This window comes from Leopardus geoffroyi, chromosome E2, assembly GCF_018350155.1.
Source record: "Leopardus geoffroyi isolate Oge1 chromosome E2, O.geoffroyi_Oge1_pat1.0, whole genome shotgun sequence".
NCBI lineage: Eukaryota > Metazoa > Chordata > Mammalia > Carnivora > Felidae > Leopardus > Leopardus geoffroyi.
This window is the reverse complement of record NC_059335.1, coordinates 9,859,364-9,879,189: the sequence shown is the minus strand read 5'-3', so window position 1 is coordinate 9,879,189 and position 19,826 is coordinate 9,859,364. Positions and strand designations below refer to the sequence as shown.

The 19,826-nt window shown below is 59.0% G+C and overlaps 1 protein-coding gene and 1 long non-coding RNA gene across 3 annotated transcripts in view; one reads left to right on the top strand and one right to left on the bottom strand.

The window, feature by feature from the left end:
* The window catches only part of SLC8A2 (solute carrier family 8 member A2), a 29,716-nt gene extending 11,430 nt beyond the window's left edge, over window positions 1-18,286 (bottom strand). For both annotated transcript variants that reach the window (XM_045441893.1, XM_045441894.1), the window contains exons 1-4: window positions 18,121-18,286; window positions 13,408-14,097; window positions 9,170-9,834; window positions 2,121-2,543 (exon numbers count right to left, since the gene is read on the bottom strand). In XM_045441893.1, the coding sequence (XP_045297849.1) occupies window positions 2,121-2,543; window positions 9,170-9,834; window positions 13,408-14,082 (1,763 nt within the window). In that variant the 5' untranslated portion in view covers window positions 14,083-14,097; window positions 18,121-18,286. The remainder of the gene's footprint in view (window positions 1-2,120; window positions 2,544-9,169; window positions 9,835-13,407; window positions 14,098-18,120) is intronic.
* On the top strand, window positions 10,000-12,641 carry LOC123578755. The gene is made up of 2 exons (XR_006702499.1): window positions 10,000-10,154; window positions 10,700-12,641. It is a non-coding gene; the product is annotated as an uncharacterized LOC123578755 (long non-coding RNA).
* Window positions 18,287-19,826: the final 1,540 nt, after the last annotated feature.

Here is a 19,826-nt window from a genome sequence, read left to right as displayed (position 1 = left end):
TCGAGCCCGCGACACGCTGACAGGGTGATACACACACACCTCCGACGCTCACTCTCTCGCAGACACGCCGGGATCCACTGACGCCCGGTGACTGACACGCAGTGACACCCATGCCAACTGGCATCCTGACGGGCGCGCCCTCATGGAACCCCAGGGAGGAGAAACCCACCTGGCAGGGGACAGCAAGAGGGACTCGGGCTAGACTAAGGCAGGGCTTCCCGAGATCAAAGGAAGCAGCCGTTCTCCCCAGGCTGACCTTCTGTCACCCTCACGTGTGCCCTCCTTGCGTCCTGGAAACCCCACTCTCCAGCCCTTCCCAGCCTCTGAACTCGGACCGGTCTCCTTCGCAACCCTGTCTTTTGTCCCTCTCTCTGACCCAAACTCTCCGAAGCATCAAGAAGACCTCTCCTCCCCCGAGTTCCCCTGAGTTTCTCTCAGTAAGAAGGTCTCTGTCTCTTCCTTTCAGGCTTCCTGGATCATAGCCTCTCAATCCCTCTCCTCTCCCTCCACGTACTTCTGTGTCAATTTCCTTCCCCCTTTGTATCAACGTTCCTGTCTTTCCGTCTCTTTCTTTCTCTGCTTCTGTTACTCTGTCTCTGTGTCTCCATCTCTCTCTAGGTCTTCTCTGTCTCTGAGCGCCTCTCTCTCTCTCTTTCTCTCTGCATTCTCTCTCCGCCACCCCATCTCTGGGCGTCTCTCCTCCACTTCCGTGTTGATCCTCCCTGGGGCCACCCCTCCGGCCCCGGGCTGCTTCCAAGCACCTCTAATTAGCGCCTGCCCGGGAAAGGAAGGATGTGTTTCCCTAAACGCTAATTAGCCTCCTGTTCTCGGTCTTCTGAAGCCACAGCTGGAAGACTGGGTGGGGGCAGGGGTAGGGGCGGGGGCAGAGGGTGTCCCAGCCTGGGGAAGCCGTGTGGGGGAGGAGAGGGCCTGTGGGGTCGCAGCAGCAGGAGGGAAGCCGGTTAGACTACAGGGAGGACCAGGATAAGCAGAAAGACAACTCTCTCCATTCCCCCTGCCTCTAGAATGTGACAAGTGGGGTCCGGGATGGTGCCCTCAGCCCTCAACCCGAGTTCTCAGCCCAACGCAGGCAGAGAGGCAGATGCAAAGGTACGGAGAAGCCGTCACTGAAATATAACCCGGGTCAGCGAGATACTGGGGGCAGAGATCCGGAGATTAACGGAGCCCCAGAGAGGGCCTGCCAACAGCGAGAGACGCGGAGACACGAAGGGAGGGATGGAGAGGCGGGGAGAGCAGCGAGGAGCTGAGCGGAGGCCAAGGCCCAGAGGCTGGGAGGGGGAGGGGGCAGGGAGCGCGGCGGGGGCTCTGCTCGGTGGGAGGAGCGTGGGCGGCAGAAGGAGGGAGACAGACGGGCGTGCGGGGGCGGAAGAGAGCAGGCAAAGGGGGGGGGGAGAGGTGGGGGAGGCGCCGTCTGCACGCCAGGCATGCGGCGGGGGATGTGAGGCTGCAGGCACACAGAGGGGACTCGGGCATCTGTGCAAGGGGGTGGCCGCGTGTCTGAGCGTGAGACCACCCCTGACTGTGCTCTAGCGCGCGTGTCTGTAGCTTTGTGATTCTGTGTGTGCCGGTGTGTGCGTTGGTGTGACTGTTATCCAGGCCACTTGCCCCGACCCCACCCGCCTTCCTCAAATCCCAGTCTTCCAGTTTCTTCAGGGTCTCTTCAGGCCCTGCCCCCACCTTCCCAGGCCCTACCATTCCTACTCGGTCTTTTTTTTCCCCAAAGCCTCGCTCACATTTCCCTGAAGTCTCCAGCTATTTCCCCAGAGCCTTCCTCCTACCCACAAGCCCCACCCCTCCCCTAGGCCCGCCCCCAAGACCCGCCCCTTCATCTTGGCCCCGCCCCTTCATCTTGGCCCCGCCCCGGCACTCCTGTCTCCTCCCTCCCCGCCTCTGTCCCGCCCCCTCCCTAGGCCTTGCCCCGCCTCTCACCAGCCCCCGCCCACTATAGGGACACGCCCCACCCACTTCTCAAGGCCCGGCTCCAATTCCGTGGCCCCGCCCCTCCCGCGCCCCGCCCACTTCGTCCGCCGTGCCCGCGCCCTCGGCCCCGCCCCCTCTTCCCGCCGCGGTGCCCCGGGGCTGCCGGCCGACGCGCTCACATGGTCTCGTCGTCGCCGAACTCGAGCTCGCCGCACGCGTCCTCGTAGTGCACGCCGCCGCCGCGCGCCGTGCCGTCCACGGTGCGGTACGGAAGGCGCACGGTGCCCCGCGCGCCCGAGCTGCGCACGACGCGCACGTCCACGGTGCCCATGCACTCGCTCACGTGCAGCAGGCGGTCCTGGAAGGAGAAGATGCCCGCGTGGTCGTCGTCCAGGATGGTGACGGTGGCCAGCAGTGGCGCCACCAGCCGTCCCTTCGGCCGCCCGCCGCCGTCGGGCTCGAACATGCCCTGCGCGTCGCCCACGCGCAGGTTCAGCAGCCGCACGAAGAAGTGTTCGTCCTCCTCGAAGATGTCGTCGTCGATGATGCCGATGCGCAGCTCCTTCTGTGTCTCGCCCGGCTTGAACACCAGCGTGCCCTCGCTGCGGCGGGAGGGGAGGGGACAAAACAGGGGTGAAGGTTGGTCAAAGGCTCTTTGGGAGGGAGGGGAGTCAGGGTAGGCTTCCTGGAGGAGGGAAAGGAGCCACCGAAAACTCACAAGTACGAGACTGGACGGCTGTTAAACACTTAGTAGTGAGGGTGAGTCAGGGGTGCAGAAGGGGAACAAGATAAGGGTTGGTCTCTCCCACCATGGAATCCGTGAGGATTAGGAGCGCCAGCATTAAATAGATAACTCCACTGTTTAACTTGGCTCATTCATTCAACAAATACTCCCTGAGCACCTGCTCTGGGCCCTGTGCTGGGCAGTGCTGGGAACACAGTGGGGAAGAGGCCCTTCCTCCACGGGGCTCGGAGGCCTGTGGGAGAGCCACATCACAGTGAGTTACACATGTAATAAGTTATTTACAGTTCATTCATTCAACAGGTATTTGTTAAGCACCCGCTGTGTGCCAGGCACTGTTCTTAGTGTTTCTTGGGGGAAACAGCAGCAAAACCAGATCAGAGCAACATCCCTGCCCTGGTGGAGCTTCTATTCTAGTGTAGGAGGCAAATAAACAGCCAACATTATATAAAATGGCAGGTGGTGATGGCGCTATGGAGAAAAATAGAGGAAAACAGAGGAGAGGGTAGGGCGCAGGAAGGCGTTGTGTTAGGATGTCAGGGAAAGCTTTTCTGAATGGTGACATTTGAGTAGAGACTTGAGGGAGGTGAGGGTGGGAGCCGTGTGGAGATCTGGGGAAAAGTATCCCTGGCAAAGGGAACAGCCAGTGCAAATGTCCTGAGGCAGGAGTCGCTTGGAGTATCAGGGATGTATCTGAGTATCTGAGAGGCGGCCAGTGTGGCTCCAGTGGAGGGAGTAAGGGGAAGAGGGAGATGAGATCACAAAGGGAACAACAGGGCAGATGTCACAGGGCTTTGGTGGGCTACACTAAGGACTTTGGTGGGCTACACTAAGGACTTTGGTGCTTATGCCGAGTGGGATGGGAAACATGGGAGGCCTCTGAGGAGGGGAAGGATGTGAGCTGGCTTAGATCTACAAGGGCATCGGTTGTGTCTCTGAAGCACATTCGAGATACCCTATAATGGGGCAGGGGAGGGAATGAGCGACGTCGGAGTAGTCCGAGTGAAACTTTGAGGGGACAGGAAATGATTGGGCTCCTGGCAGGGCTGTAGGCATCAAAATGACTCTGGGCTGTAAATGCACCTTGACCACCTATAATTTCCCCTCCCGGTCCTCCCCACCACGCGCCACAGGCACCGGTGCCAGGGCTATGTGATCCAGAAGTGTCCTCTATCATTACTGTGGTCACTTTCGTGAGAAAGAGGCCCCGGGCTCTAATTCTCCAGAAGAAGTCGGCTCTGTGGGAGGCGCAGAGGGACCCCAAGGTTCTGGCAAAGAGGGAGAACCAGATGATAAGCCTGGAGTGGACAGAGAAGGGACTCCCTGTCGTGGCCGCCTTCAGCTCGGGAGACGCTGTCCATGGTGGCCAAGGCATCCAGCCCCGTGAGCTAACCTGCTCCAAGCCGGGTTCCGCTGCTGTGCCAGCTGTGGGATCTCGGGCAGTTAGGATGTGCAGCCCCTCTGAGACTCAGTTTCCCGATCTGTAAAGTGGAGCTAATAACCGTGCCTACCTCCTGGTGGTGTGATAAGGACTGAGTTATTATGCAAGGGAAGCACTCAACCAAACTTAGCCAGTGATATGTGTATATGAAGATTAGAATCTTAGAGGGGCGCCTGGGCGGCTCCGTTGGTTAAGCGTCCGACTTCGGCTCAGGTCATGATCTCGGGGTTTGTGGGTCTGAGCCCTGCTGATGGTGCAGAGCCAGCGTGGGATCCTCTTTCTCTCCCTCTCTCTGTGTCCCTCTCGCTTCTCTCTGTCCCTCTGCCCCTATCCTGCTCCTGTGTGTGCTTTCTCTCTCTCTCTCTCTCTCAAAATAAAGAAACTTTTAAAAAATCTTAGAATTCTAACGTTATGGGATGTCAGAAACATGACCTGAAGGGATAGTAGAAGGTGGGGAATGTTAGGACCATGTTCGCCAAATGGTTAAAGTGGCATCAGAAGCAGTGGGGCAGGCGGGTGTCACGGGCCTCCTGATATCATGCACTGAGGAGGACACAGCATCACTTACGTGAATTCCTGCCAAAAAGTGCGCCCCTGAACTGAGTCATGAGGAAACATCGGACAAAGCCCAACTGTGGGCTGTTCTAACTGGCCTGTCTTCAAAAGTGTCAGGGTCATGAAAGGCAGAGAAAAGCCAAGGGATCGATATCCCGACTGAAGAACTCTAAAGAGACCCGACAGGGACGCCTGGGTAGCTCCACCAGTTAAGCGTGCGACTTCAGCTCAGGTCATGACCTTGCGATTCACGAGTTCGAGCCCCGCATCGGGCTCTGTGCTGATAGCTCAGAGCCCGGAGCCTGCTTCAGATTCTGTGTCTCCCTCTTTCTCTGCCCCTCCCCCGCTCACGCTCCGTCTGTCTGTCTCTCTCTCAAAAATAAATAAACATTAAAAAAAAATTTTTTTTTTTTTAAAGAGACACGACAACCGAATGCAACGTTGGGTTCTGGATTGGACGGGCAAGGAGGGAGCGTGTGCAAATAAGGTCACAAAGGATGTTACAGGGACAGCAGGAAGATGCAAACAGGGACCGTAGATTGGGTAGTAATATGGATTCGGTGTTTACGTGTCCTGAGCGGGACGACCGGACTGTGACTGTGGTGGGAGGGGGGGAGGTGTCAGACATCTTAGCAGATGCACGTGCGAGTATTCATGGGCGAATGGCCCTGCTGTCTGCAACTCATTCCCATATAGTGGCACAACTATTAATACTCTTACATATTAACTGGAAGGGGTGCGTGAATGAGCACAGGACAAAATCTGCACAACTGGCGAATCTGGGCGAGGGCTATAAGAGGGTTCCCGGAACCATTTTTGCAGCCCTTGTGTAGGTGTGAATTCTTTTTTTTTTTTTTTTTTTTCCCCAAAACAGAAGGTTGGGAAGAAAAAGGACACGGAGATTTTAGAAACCAGGCGTGATGGAAATATAGAAGATGGGCTTCCGTTTCAACACTGGATGCGCAAACCCTGAGAAGACGAAAGGCTTTGGGCCATCGCATCCGAGACTGGTTGGGGGTACGGATTAGACTATCCAAATGTGGGGGCGCCTGGGGGGCTCAGGTGGTTGAGCGTCCGACTTCTGGTTTCGGCCCAGATCATGATCTCATGGTTTGTGAGTCCGAGCCCCGCACCGGGCTCCACATTGAGCATGGAGCCTGCTTGGGATTCTCTCTCTCTCTCTCTCTCTCTCTCTGCCCCTCCCCTGCTCATGCTCTCTCCCTCTGTCTCAATATAAATAAATAAACTTAAAAAATATATATCCGGGGTGCCTGGGTGGCGCAGTTGGTTAAGTGTCCGACTTCAGCCAGGTCACGATCTCACGGTCCGTGAGTTTGAACCCCGCGTCAGGCTCTGGGCTGATGGCTCGGAGCCTGGAGCCTGTTTCCGATTCTGTGTCTCCCTCTCTCTCTGCCCCTCCCCCGTTCATGCTCTGTCTCTCTCTGTCCCAAAAATAAATAAACGTTGAAAAAAAAAATTAAAAAAATATATATATCCAAATGTGAGAGTCTTGGAATCTGAGAACTTTAGACCCTTGGCATGTGAGGATTACGGGGGCTTCAATCTCAGAGTCTTGGGACAGCTGTGCCGTTTTGGTGCCTCGGAGATCATCTTTAATTTGGAGAAACTGAGGCGCCTGGCTGGCTCACTCAGTAGAGCATGGGATTCCTGATCTCGGGGTTGTGAGTTTGAGCCCCACATTGGGTTTAGAGATAAATAAGTAAACTTTTTAAAAGCTGGGAGAAACTGAGGCCCATCGACCACCCTAATCTCTATGATCCCTGTGGGCAAATCAGACAAAGGCATCCCTTCTTTAGGACACTTGGTTTCCATGAATCAGGACATTAGCACAATAGACATACAAGTCTGCAATGTCCGCTCTGTGAACAGAGCTTTCTTAGATGGGGTGCTCTTATGCAGTGCACAACCTCAATAACTGTGCGTGACAGCCCTGATTGCCCACACTGAGGCAGGAACTTGCCTGACGAACAGGGTCCAGGGCTAATCTCGGAACCCAGGTGCCCTGCCTCCCGGTCCCGGACCTCAGCAGCCTTTGAATGGTGATGCCAGGTCTGTGAATGTCACCTGGGATGGGAGAGCAGGGGCCGAAGGAAGATGTCACCCTTTCCTCGCTCTTTGGTTCCACCACCGAACAGCATTTTCTGCTGCACTTGAAACATCTCAGTACTGAGGTCATTTGCCGATGAGAAAGCGGGCTCTGATTCTGGCAGGTGATACCCGCACTCGCTTCCTTCTGCCAAACCTTTGGCGGGGGGGGGGGGGCGGGCAGTGCAGACCAGGGGTGGGGGTACGAGTGCAAGAGTGAAGAGGCCGGCTAATGGCAGACACCTCAATCTGGCGAATGCCTTTTCTTCCCTCGAAGGAGGCTGGGAGGCGGGGAATGGTAGGGGGAGGTTGGAGGGAGCAGGTTGCGGGTGGCCAAAGGGATCCCGTGCTCCAGGATGACAGAAGGAGATCCTGAGCCCCACTCGGGAGAAGGCAGAGGGTGGGCGGAAGGGCAGGAGAAGTGAATGGGGACGGGCCGATACGAGGGTCCTGGACTGCCCTAGGTGGGGGGAGGTGACCCACAAATGCCCGAAGCAGTGGAAAGACGCGAAGGCGTGACAGCAGCACGCAGGGGAGACTGGGCTATCCGAGGCGGCGGAGGGAAAGAATGGCGAAACACAGCACTCAGCCCTAGGACGAGAAGCGTTAAAGGGAGGCGGGACGGGCAGGGCAGCGGCAGGAGGTCGGAACCAAAGATCCTCCAAGAGTTCGGCCTCAGCTCTACTCCCGGAAGGGAGCGAAAGGGAGGCGTGGCCGACTACGTGGCCGGAGGGGACCCTGTCAACAGCACGGCCACCAGCACTGCCTCCCAGTCTCCGCTCTGCTTTCCTCACAGCCCTCGCCACTGACATTGTACGTATTCGGTGTCTGCTTCCCAATGGTCTGTCTCTCCCGCGAGAGCGTCCGCTGCCTTTGGGCAGGGCCCGGACGTGTTGTATTCATGGCCGGTCCCCACTGCCCAGGTCCGTTCCTGGCGGGTGGGAGACCCGTGAGAAGTGTCGTCATTACCGTAGGAAACTATGAGACACCTACGCGTCAGTCAGCAGAATATACCGTAAAGCTATCATTCTATAACCCACGGTCTGTGGGTTCGAGCCCCGCGTCGGGCTCTGCGCTGCCGGCTCGGAGCCCAGCGCCTGCTTCGGAGTCTGTGTCTCCCTCTCTCTCCGCCCCTCCCCCGCTCACGCTCTGTCTCTCTCAAAAATAAACCAACGTTAAAAAATATAGGGGGCGCCTGGGTGGCTCAGTCGGTTAAGGGTCCGACTTCAGCTCAGGTCACGATCTCGCGGTCCGTGACTTTGAGCCCCGCGTCGGGCTCTGGGCTGATGGCTCAGAGCCTGGAGCCTGCTTCCAATTCTGTGTCTCCCTCTCTCTCTGCCCCTCCCCCGTTCAGGCTCTGTCTCTCTCTGTCTCAAAAATAAATAAACATTAAAAAAATTAAAAAAAAATACAGTCCCTGACACATAGTAGGTGTTCAGCAGGAACTGCCGAACGGGGCAAGATCACAGGTCTGCTCAAAAAGAGGGGCGAGGGCAGGGAGCCGGGCAGCGAGACTCAGGAGGGTGCAAAGGGTGCGTTTCTCCGCGGCAGAAACCAAGGACCTGGGGCTCATTTGGGCCCTGCCTCTCTCCTCTTATCTCATTTAGTTCTCCCACATGGCGCTTACCAGCCCCCTGATGTTTTTATGTATTTAATGGCTTATAACCTTATTGCAACTTGAGGGTAGGGACCTTAGCTGTCTTGTTCTCCATGGTGAATACCCCGCAGGCATATGGCAGGTGCTCAGTAAACCTTTTTACTTTAGTAATGGTGTGTGTGTGTGCGTGCGTGTGTGCGTGTGTGTGTGTGTGTGTGTGTGTGTGTGTGTGGAGGGGAACCTGTTCCAGCAGGTGACAGTACATGGAGCTATAACAATTAACCCAGGGTGATGTCAACTCCCAAAACCCACAGGTAGATAATAAACATGGGAAGGCAGCCTGTGGGCGGGGCGCGGTCACGCTACGTGGCTTGTCCAGCAGCGTGTGGCAAATGTCTACAAGAGTGTCCCAGACTCGGCCACCTGGCAGGGGGAGGGGGTGGGCAGGGCGAGAGACTCTCCATGTCGTCTCAGGCCATGATCTCGCGGTTCGTGGGTTCGAGCCCCGCGTCGGGCTCTGTGCCGACAGCTCGGAGCCTGGAGCCTGCTTCGGATCCTCTGTCTCCCTCTCTCTCTGCCCCTCCCCCACTCACACACACTCTCTCTCTCTCTCTCTCTCTCTCTCTCTAAAATAAAAAGCATTAAAAAAAAAAAAGCAACAGCAAGAGCGAACGGATGAGCGAGCGAATGAGCGAAAGGTGCAGGCCTGCGCGCACAGCAAGGGAAGCGTGGGCGCTGGAGGTCGCCGGGAGACCGCTGGGCCCGGGGCCGCGAACAGCCGACCCACCTGTACTCGTAGTCGGAGCCGGCCTTGGCGGAGCCGTCCTCGGTGCGGTAGTCCACGTAGAAGGTGCTGTTGCCCTCCCCGCCCTGGCAGGTGACGGACAGCAGCACGGAGCCGCAGTTCTCCAGGCAGTGGTAGAGGCTGGGCTCGAAGAAGATGCGGCTGGCGCCGTCGTCCTCGTCCTCGCCGGGGCCGTCGGCCGGGGAGGCGCGGCGCGAGGCGTCCGCCGCGTGTCGCCGCAGCACGTTGCCGGCGCCCGTCATCAGCCGCGTGGCCTGGATGCGGTAGAAGGCGCGGCTCTTCTGCTGGTGCAGCAGCGCGTAGTAGTTGGCGATGCCCACCAGCTGCTCCAGGTCCTTGTCCGGGTGCTTCTGCTTCAGGTCCTTGAGGATCTGGATGACCTCGCGGCGGCTGGCGTCCAGCTCGCGGGCCTCGGCGGGGCCGGGGCCCAGGCCGCCCGGCTCGCCTGGCACCTCGGCGCCCACGAACGTGCCGTCCAGCTCGATGCTCTTGGGGGGGTCGCCCTCGGCGCCGATGATGATGCCGCTGCGCGGGTCGGTGCGGTAGCGCTTGTACACGTACTTGTAGAAGAGCAGCCGCTTGTCGGCCATCCAGGCGAACACCACGCACACCGGGAAGAAGACGAGGGTCAGCAGCGCCTCCCACACCTGCGGGCGGCCGCGCGGGTCAGGACCGCCGCGCCGCCAGGGGGCGCGCTCGCCGCCCGCCGTCGGGCCGCCCCCCGCGGCTCCCTCCGCCCGGCGCCGGCGGGGGAGCGGCGGGGGGCGTGGTCGCCGGGCGCCCCCTCTCCGCCCCCCGGCCCCCCCCCCGTCCCGCGTCCGTCCCCATCTCGGTCCCCGCCCCGCCTCGTCCCTCTCTGCTGCGCTCTCCGGTCGGCTCGTCTCCGCCTCGCCCCGTCTCCCTGTGTCTCTCTGTCCAGGCCGTCGTCTCCTTCTCTCCCTGCCTCCGTCTCGTTCGGTGTCGGCTGGTGTGTGCCTCTTCCCAGGGGGCGGAGCCTGTGTCCCTTCCTGCCTGTCTCTCCCTCCGGCCTTTTCGCCCCGCTCCATTTCCCCTGCACCCCTCCTCACCTGGGACGCCCGGACTCGTCCAAACCCCACCCGCCACCCGGGGCCGCTCACCTCTTCCCCAAGCTCCCCGATTCCGCCCCCCCCCCGCCTCCCCCCCGCCCCGCCCGCCAATGCAGCCCTTGGCGGACTCTCCTTCCTGAGAATCCGTTTGGCCCTTAGGGACGGGACTCTGACTCTCAAAGAGGCACAAGTCTGGCTCCTGTTACAGCCCCATAAAACAAGCTCCTCCTGTGTTTGCATGCTGTGTCTCCCCAGAGAGACAAGGCAATGCAGAGTTCAGATCCTGCTTCTAGAAGCGGCAAGTGTGGCTCAGCCTCTTGCCTGTAAAAATGGGAACGGCCCCCAAGACTGGATGAGCTTATGCACCCCTAGCGCTTAGCACTGTCGGTTCCGGACACATGAAAAAGAGCTCAAAATTAACATGACCATTATTCTACCTATGCAGGCCCAGGACTCATCCGCCCATGGTCACCCTCCGCATTAAAGATAAGGAGGAAGAGGTGAAAGATTATTTACCATCAGCTGGCCCCCGGAGGTGTCTTTGACCCGGGCCCAGAAGGGAAACTATCTTTGAAGATCCAGCCAATCCTCACACCCCGCCCCGCCCCCTGGTCGCTGGGTTTCCTGATGGCTCAGAGAGAAGGCAGGAGCCTCACAAAGCCAGCAGGCAGGTTTGTGAAAGGCAGCTGAATTTTCTACACAAGGTGTAACGGGAACTCTGGCCTCGGAACTGGCCACTAGGTGTAGGGCAGGGGAATGCTCCTGTAATCAGAAGACCATCTCAAACCTCGAAGATGTGCTTTCCTCCCTGCAGGTAAAGAAAAGGTCGATTCTAGGAGGCTCACATCCTTTTTCCAGGGCACCCACTGCGGATGGGCCCACGGACCTGCCTACCCTGCGGGAGAAGTGAGACAGGTTCAGTGCACAAAGACACCCCCAAGAGGGGGGCTCTCACCCATCTAGGGGTGTTTGTGGGTTGCCACCGTGACTGGAGAGGGGGATACGGTGCCAGATGGCGACATCCAGCGACTCACGGGGTGGTCCCACACAATACAGAATTGTCCCACGTCCTGCCTCACTTCCGAACCTCCTGCTGGAGGGGGCGCCTGGGTGGCTTGGTCGGTTAAGCGGCTGACTGTTGATCTCAGCTCAGGTCATGATCTCCCGTTTCGTGAGTTCGAGCCCGGGCATCGGGCTCTTCACCGACAGCACAGGACCTTGCTTGGGATTCTCTCTCTCCCTCCCTCTCTCTCTCTCTCTCTGCCCCTCCCCCACTGGTGCGCATGAGCTCGCTCGCTCTCTCTCTCTCAGGTGAAAAATCTTCTAATCGTCGGAGTCTAGAACTCAACTCTGTTATATATATACAAAGTATTTTCCTGTATGGTTTAATATATGCTGAATACACTTATTTTTAATCTTGTAGCTACCCACTCCCCTGCTCAACTCCTTGCATGGCTTGTTTCCTGATCTTTTTCTTCCTCTTGAGCCCAAACTTGTTCAGGATAAGTAGGTGCCAGCAGCTGGCTCCCACATCACGACTTTTAAAGTGGCCATGCCGAAGCGCTTACATGTGGAAACGCGCATTGTTCTATTAGAGATTCCTTTGGCCAACGGCACAGGCAAGTTTAGTGATGGGAGGGATAGCTCGCATTTACTCTGTGCTAGGCCTGCTGTCCCGAGTTCTTCCACGTGTGGTTTATTCGATCCCCACACAGCCCTCTGACGTCAGTACTATGACGACACCCAGGTGACCGGTGGGGAAACTGAGGCACAAAGCAGGTGAGGAACTCGCCCAAGGGACAGCTGGGAAGCAGCAGAAGTGGGGTTTGACTCGAGCGTGTCTGGCTCTGGGCTCCACGCACCAAACCGCGAGACTCTCGAAGACCTCTCTCTTATTACGTAAGTATTTCACATCAGCAGAGTAAAGGGATATTCCTATCCCTCTTCCGGCTGGCTCATGGTGTCTAAACTCCTTGTCCTAGTTCTGCTCTAGATCCTCATCAGAGACCACTTTGAAAACCCGAGTCAGGACGCCGTCCTCTTTAATCGTGCTTGAGAACTGTGTGAGGTCTCCTTCTGTACTTTTCGCCCTGGCAGCCAGGAAACTCACCATCACAGTCGTGAGTCGACTGCAGCCAACTGTCTCTCTCCCTCTCTCATCCCTGTCTTCTGGTGCTACTATCTCTCCCTCAGCTCTCTGCGGTTGCTGGTCCCTCGGTTCTGTTTCTATAACACCTGCAAGGAATTTTTATGCTTCTAACACTCAGCTCCTTCCTGGACATGTAACTATAATTGGCAAAACCTGACAGATCTGCATGACTAGATTGTGCACACGTGTGAAGGAATTCTGGGTAGCCTCAAATAAATTATGCATGTGTGTGAACGAACTGGGCCAGACCCATAAATAAATTATGCAGGTGTAGGTGGCAGTCTTGGGGTTGTGGGAAATGAATTAGGCAAACGTCTTCCAGGGAGACTTAGCGGAGCGCGGTTAAGACGCTGGACAGACGAGAGGCGAATGGTTATGTGAATGGGGGGGGGTGTGTGTGTGTGTGTGTAAGTTATGGAGCGGTGGGGCCAGCTTGTGTCTCACTGTTGGAATGAATCGTGCAAAGTGGTCTTTGCAGCGGACCGGGTTCATACCTGCGTTGGACCGGAGTGAGTGTAAATTTCAGCGATGCGGCATAAATTATCCTAACATCAGAGATCGGTTATGAATGATGAGTGAATTTTGCGAGCCACGACTCCATAGCTGGCGAATACCTAGCTAGGCTGTGACCTGTGGTAGCCATTGCAGAGACCACAAGGACTCTGTCACCACGTATGGCACTGTTAGAAGAGCTCAAGCCATTCCTTCTGGACGGGTATATTGCAAAATGCCGCCCCCTCTGGGCAGATGAGCCCTTTCCAGGTGCTGCGGGAGCCCTCCAGACATGGCGTGGGCTCACTCGATGGACTCCGGCCCCAAACTGCCTTCCCCGGCCCACCGCCCTTGTGCAGCGCGTGACCTGCACAACCATACCTGGTGGCCCTCCCCGATGCGAGCATGCATTGCTGCGAACGCATGAACCAAGTCTCCGGGCCCAGGGAGCCACCCCTCTGGATTCTGCCGACGTACGTGCCCCGAGCAGGTGCCGATGGGTCCTTGCTCACCTGGACCACGCCGGGGGAAAAGACGGCAAGGATGAGATAAAGCCAGACGTAGGCGAAGATACTCCAAGAGGCAGTGACGAAGAAGACCCTCAAGTGCTTGATCTTGCGGCTCTCGCCGGCTGGGATGACGTAGATGCACACGGCAATGACCACAAACATGTTGAAGGCGGCGCTGCCCACGATGGTGCCTGGGCCCAGCTCGCCCGCCTGGAAATTGTGGCCACAGACCTCGATGACAGACAGCAGGATCTCGGGGGCTGAGGAGCCTAGGGCCATGAGCGTGAGGTTGGACACGGTCTCGTTCCAGATGCGGACGGTGCCCACGCTGGTCTCGCCGTTGGCCTTGGTGATGGTGATCTCCTTCTCCTTGGACGTGATGACCTCGATGGACGCCATGAAGCGGTCGGCGATGATGGACACGCCCAGGAACATGTAAACCATGGCCACGAAGTAGACCACGGCCCGCGCCGCTTTGTCACCCAGCGACGGGTCATCAGGCTCCCAAACGGGCAGCAGCACCCCCGGCTGGCAACGGTTGGAGCCCTGGCAGCCCCCTGTGCTGGCATCGCTGTCATTGGCCGGGGGAGGTGGCAGGGAGGGGGTGGGGGTGGCCGCCCCTGAGCACGGGGCCGTCCCCAGGAGGAGTGCAAACCCCACTAAGGCCAGGGGAGCCATGGAGGGTGTCGGGTCCTGTGGGGGAGGAGGAAGAAGTGTGGGGGAGGGGCACACACCCCGCCCATTCACACGGGGACCCCCGAGGCTTGCTGGGGGCTGGGGGGGGGGGGAGGGTGGGGACAGAGGGAGCCACAGAGGGACAAGGACGCAACGAGACAGAGAGCGCCAGACAGAGACCGGGAGAGGAGGATAAAGACAGACGGGCGTCACAGGGTGCTGGCGGAGTGGACGTTGCTCTCGCCGCTTCGGGGAATTGCGGCTGGACGTCCTGCACCCTACTGGCCGGCAGTTTCCGCCCCCAGGTACCTGGGCACCCAGGAGCCCTAGGACGCGTGTCTGCCAGAAAGCCACACACACGAGAATGTCCGCGGCTGCCGCTTTGTTTCTGACAGCGTCCCTCCGGAACCCGCCCGGATGGGATGCCTGTCAGCAGCAGACGGAGAAATACAGCTCGGGGGGGGGGGGGGGGCAGCGGAACGTTATGTGGCCCTGAAAAGAGAACGGGCTGCGGACCCGCCCGGCCACACAGACGAATTCCACAGACGGACGATGGACGGATGAAGCCAGGCCCCAAGTGACACAGACCGGATGATTTAGTGGGTGAGGCCAGGGGCCGGAGGCCCTAAGTTCGTGAGCTAAGTCTGGTGGCCTCAGAGGGCTCCTGTGCAGGGCCTGGGCTTTGGCGGGTGCTGGGATGTCTGTCTGTCTGTCTGTCTGAGGTGGGGCTGCAGAGAGACTGCTGGAGGGTCTCTGGCTCACATCTTTCCCTGCGATGCTGGCAGGTGTCTCTCCCAACTGAGTCTCAGAATGCTGCGGCCCTCGCCCTGGACAAAGTCTCGTGTGGTCTGGCCTCCTCATTCCCTCTCTGGCTTCATCTCTCTCCCTGTCCCCCTTACTCGTTGGCCCCGGCCACCTCCGGGTTCCTCACCTGCTAGACAAGTTCCTGCCTCAGGGCCTTTGCGCCTGCTGTTTCCCCCTTCCTGAGACCCTGTTCCCTACATATTCACCCTCTCTTCTCCAATTCTCTGCTCAGACATCACCCTCCCTGAGCTCTCTATTCAAAATGACACCATCCCACTTTGGCGAGGCCCTAGGGGTCTCATAGATGAGAGGGCCAAGGCTCAGAGAGGTTAAAAACTCATTCAAAGCCTCCAGCACCAACGCTGGCTTCATTTCTCTCTCTGGGAGTCGCCCCAACTCCCAGCTCCTGGGCCCCACTCTTATGTTGCCATGGTAACCCAGTAGCCTGTTTTGAAAAAAGGTGGGGGGGGGACTGAGACTAGAAGGAGAGGTCTGACCCCTGCCTTGGCCACCAACCTCAGTTCTCCCAGTAACTTCCATTTCTGTCTGGAAGTTCTTCTCCGAGTCTAACCCACAGCCTGCCCCCAAAACACGCCCACGTACTCAAGGGCTGGGAGCCCGCTCCTCTGGGGGAGGGAGGCAGAATGTTGGCAGAACATCCCTGAGGAGTGTGTGTGTGTGTGTGTGTGTGTGGGCGGGGAGAGGGGGATTCTTAAAGGGCCACCGCACAATTAGCCCCCTCAGCAAGGCCCCTAATGATACATCTAATTAGCAGCCCCCTAATTAGCAACAACTTAGGCATAATTACAAACCCACCAGGATCCAAAGCAGAGACTCACGCTCTCTTCTCCCTCCCTTCTCCCCGGCTTCCAGGAGAAACGAGGGCCACCTGGGAGTCAGGAATTCATCTCAAGCATCTAACTCCCTCTCTCATGGGAGGGCCAAGGCCTGGAAAGTGCCCCCTCACATCTAACCACCTGTCCCTCCTGCTGCGGTCCTCAAGGGAGGCCAGAGTCAGCCAATGGGGGGGGGGGGTTCTCACGCCTGCCCTCCTTCCCAGGGGATGGGCAAAGCATCCTGGCTCAATCCCTTTTCCTGCAAGACCTGAGGCCTTAGGGGAGTGGGGGGGGGGCGGTCAGGAAGAGAAAGCACGAGATAAATATTTGTGAAATGAATGACCAAGAGGTCTGAGCCCTGTCGCTGGGGACAGCTGGACTTTCTCTGCTAAAGGCGCCTGTCTCTGCCTCTCTTCGTCCACCAGCAGCCCTGAAACCTAATCTGGGTTTAGAATCCGGGGGCAAAAGGATCAGGTTGAGGCCAGGGTAGGAGTCCGGAGGGCAGATGATAGCATCTCCCGATGTCCCCCCACCCTCGTGGGCAGGTGCCCAGCTGGGCCAGTGGTGAGCGTCCCGGTTCTGCCTCACATGCCTCTCGGGGTCTCAGACACCTCCTGTCTAGGGCGGGATTGCAAGCGTAAGGGAAGGGGGTCCAGTCTGGCCTTGCGGGGTGGGACCCCCTCCCTCCCTCCCTCCCGTTGGCGAGCGAGGTCATGGCTCCTGGTTGTGCTTGGTGGGGCCAGGGCTTGCCCGCCGCGCTCCTCGGAGAGACTTCAGAGGTGAAGACCCGAGCTTCTAAACACACCCACTTCCCGCTCCTGGGTGAACCGTGTCCCAGCCTGGGGGTCACACATAGTCTCTGTGCTCAGGGCTACCACGCACGGATGGGTAAACCGAGGTCCGGAGGGAGAAGAGAGCTTGGCCAGGTCACGCAGCTTCCACTCCGGGCCAGGGGGAGGATGGAAAGTCAAGGCATGGGACTCCGAACAAGGTGCTCCTTTGAACCCATCGGGCCCCACGTGGGTACTCGAGGACCTCACCCCGTCACAGCGGGGGCTGCTGCGGCTGGCTCACACCTCTCCCCTGTCACTCACTCTCGCCCACCTTTCTGGGTCCCCTTCCCCCCCCCCAGGAAAGAGGAGGATGTCTTGGCCAGGGACTTCCAGACTCAGAGGGGCCCTCCGGGAGCCCCCGGGGGATGGGGATCCACCCCCACGAGGGATGGGTCTGAGGCTGGTCTGCCCTGAGGAGCGATGGAGGTAAGGCTGCAGAAAGGACCGGCCTGATCCGCCCCAGGACGTAGTGCTGTGCCTGGCGGAGGAAAAGCGCTCAGCAACTGTCAAAAGGCTGGATGAGGCAAGCGATGAACTGGACAACCGGCAGACAAGGTACAGAAGTCAGACTGCAGGAAGGACCGTCCAGTCTACCAGAAGAGGGAGGAGAGGAGCTCTGTTCTCAGGGGAGGGATGGGCACAAGCCTGCCGAGAGGATGGGCGGGAGCTGGGCAGAAGGGAGAGGAGTTTGGGGGACTCCTTGGCTTCTGGGGGAGCCCACTCTGCAGGGGGTGGGGATCTTCTTCCTCCAGGTCTCCCCCTTGCCAGGGGCGGGGACAGAGGTGTGTAGGAGGAGAGTTAACCCGCTACCAGGGAAGAGAGAGAGACAGAGAAACAGAGACCGCATACCTACAGACAGAGATGGAGAGAAGGAGAGGGGCAGGGGGGAGAGAGAGAGAATGAGAGTGTGTGTGTGTGTGTGTGTGTGTGTGAGAGAGAGAGAGAGAGAGACCCGCAGAGACAGGAGAGTCGGAGACACCGGGGAGCAGAGACAGGAGGGAGAGAGAGACACAGACACAGATGGCGAAAGAGGAAGGCAGAGAGAAAGAAACCAAGGACTTAGAGACAGAGCCCCCGAAAGACACAGAACAGACCCAGGCACAGAGGGACACAGAGGGACAGAGGCGGGAGTGAGGGGCTGACAGACAGAGACACAGGGGAAGGGACTCAGAGAGGCAGCCAGACTCTGCAGGACAGGACCCCCGAGAGATGTGGAGAGACAGACGAGACCCAGACGCAGGAAGGCGGGGGCGGAGGGAGAGAACACGAAGGGGGGCTGCCCCAGACGGGCTGGGGTGTTCTCGCTCCCTCAGGACCCAGGAGGCACCCCCTCCCCAGCCGGCCAGGCTCCCTGGGACCCAGGAGGGGCTGAGGATGTTGGCTGCTGGCGGTGCCTCCACCCCACAGAGGGGACCCGGTATCCCCGCCCGGAATATGCAGCCCCCCACCCCCCATAAATGAGCTCAGGGAAGAGCGGCTCCTGGCTCCTCACATGTCCCCCTCCAGCCGCCTGGGGCAATACCGTCCTTCCTCCACGCTCCCCCCTCCCAGAACTGGGGGTCTCTTACCTGCAGCTACAGCCTGGACTAGGTCCCCCTAGCACTGGGCTGGCGGTGGTGGGCGCCTCCGCCCGACAGAGAGGGAAAGAGAGAGAGACAGACAGACAGAGAGAGAGAGAGAGAGAGAGAGAGAAGCTGGAGACTGAGAGGGAGAGCCGGGGAGGAGGGGAGGGAGAGGGGATAGAAGGAGGAGAGGAAGAGGGGGGAGGGACACGGGGGAGGGGGAGTCAGGAGAGAGGGAGGAGGAGGGACGGGGGAGAGTGCTGGGAGGGAGGAGGAGCCGGAGAGGGAGGGGAGGAGGAGGAGGCGGGGAGAAGGGAGGCAGGCGACAGGCGGGGGAGGCTTGGGGAGGGGCCTGGAGAGAGGAGGTTGGGGGGAGCCCAAGCCTCCCACCCACCCTGCAGGTTCAGCACTACAGGCAGGGGACAGCGGCAGACGCGTGCGTTAGTGTGTGTGTGTGTGTGTGTGTGTGTGTGTGTGAGTGAGTGTGTGCTGTAGGTGGGGTGCCGAGGGTCATTCACAAGCATCCTTGCCCTCCCCAACACACACTGATCCGTACAAGGGCCGAAGAGGCAAAAAAACAGCTACAAATAGTTACAGGCTCACAGAACCGGGGAGGGGGGGGCGGAGGGCAAGAATGTTTAGCCAGAGTTAGATCCAAATTCACATGCTGCGCCTGCTGACATATAACCTCGCAAAGCAAGCTGGCAACAACCACAAAGGCACACCCATCAATAATAGTAACAGCAGCTGCCATTCAAAGTGCCCCTTCCACGTGCGGCGCGGTGTTGCAAATTTTCTCGTTAAGTGATTGCCCTGCCTTGACACCGCTAGTCCTCCTAACAGCCCTGCGAAGTCGCTGCGGTCGGCCTCGGTTTGCAGATGGGGAAACTGAGGCACAGAGCAGCCAAGCATGGTTCCAGGCTCCAACACCCTTAAGCCACCACACTGCGCGCTGCCCCGCGCTGAGGAGCAAGTAAGAAGTCAGAAAGGAAACCGCAAAGGACCAGGCGAGTGTCCCAGGCTCCCGCAGGCACAAAATCACGAGTGCTGAAGCGGGCACACAGGGGTGCACACGCCTCACAGACCCCTGCCATCACGAACCACGCTCACTTCAATTCCATACCGCGGTCCACTCCTGCCTAGGACGGGAGGGGATGGCAGCTCTCCGCCTCGGCAGGCGGGCAGCAGGAGGGAGGAGACCTCGCTCCTGCCAGCGATCGGTGCCCACCGCCAGTCCAGGCTGGACACCCCTTGGGCAGGCTGCCAGGGAACGAGGGAGCCAACGCAGCTCCTGGCCGTTTCCCACACTTGGGCCTGGGTTCTGGGAGACGGCGAGAGCGGCCAAGAGCCGGTGGGGCTCCTGCCTCCTAAAAACCCACCCGGTGGCTTGGGTCTTCACGGCCGGCGCGGGTGGTCAGACTGTTGGGTGGGCTTCTGTGGTAGGAGGTGGTACGGATGGCCGGAACTGTGGTGCCTGCCCCTGGGGCCCCAGGAAGCGGGAGTCCCACCCAAACCCTGCCACGGGGAGGAAAGGGCCCACCCTCCCCACCAGCCCGGATCCCCCTCAGGAATCATTCCCCAACCGTCCTGCCCCAGAGTCTATTCCTGGCCTGCAGTGGGGGAGGGCAAGAGCTCTTCCGGGTCCGGCCCTCTGCTGGTCCCCGAGATCCAGGTCCCTGACTCCCCCACCTTGCTGTAGAAGGGGACACAGG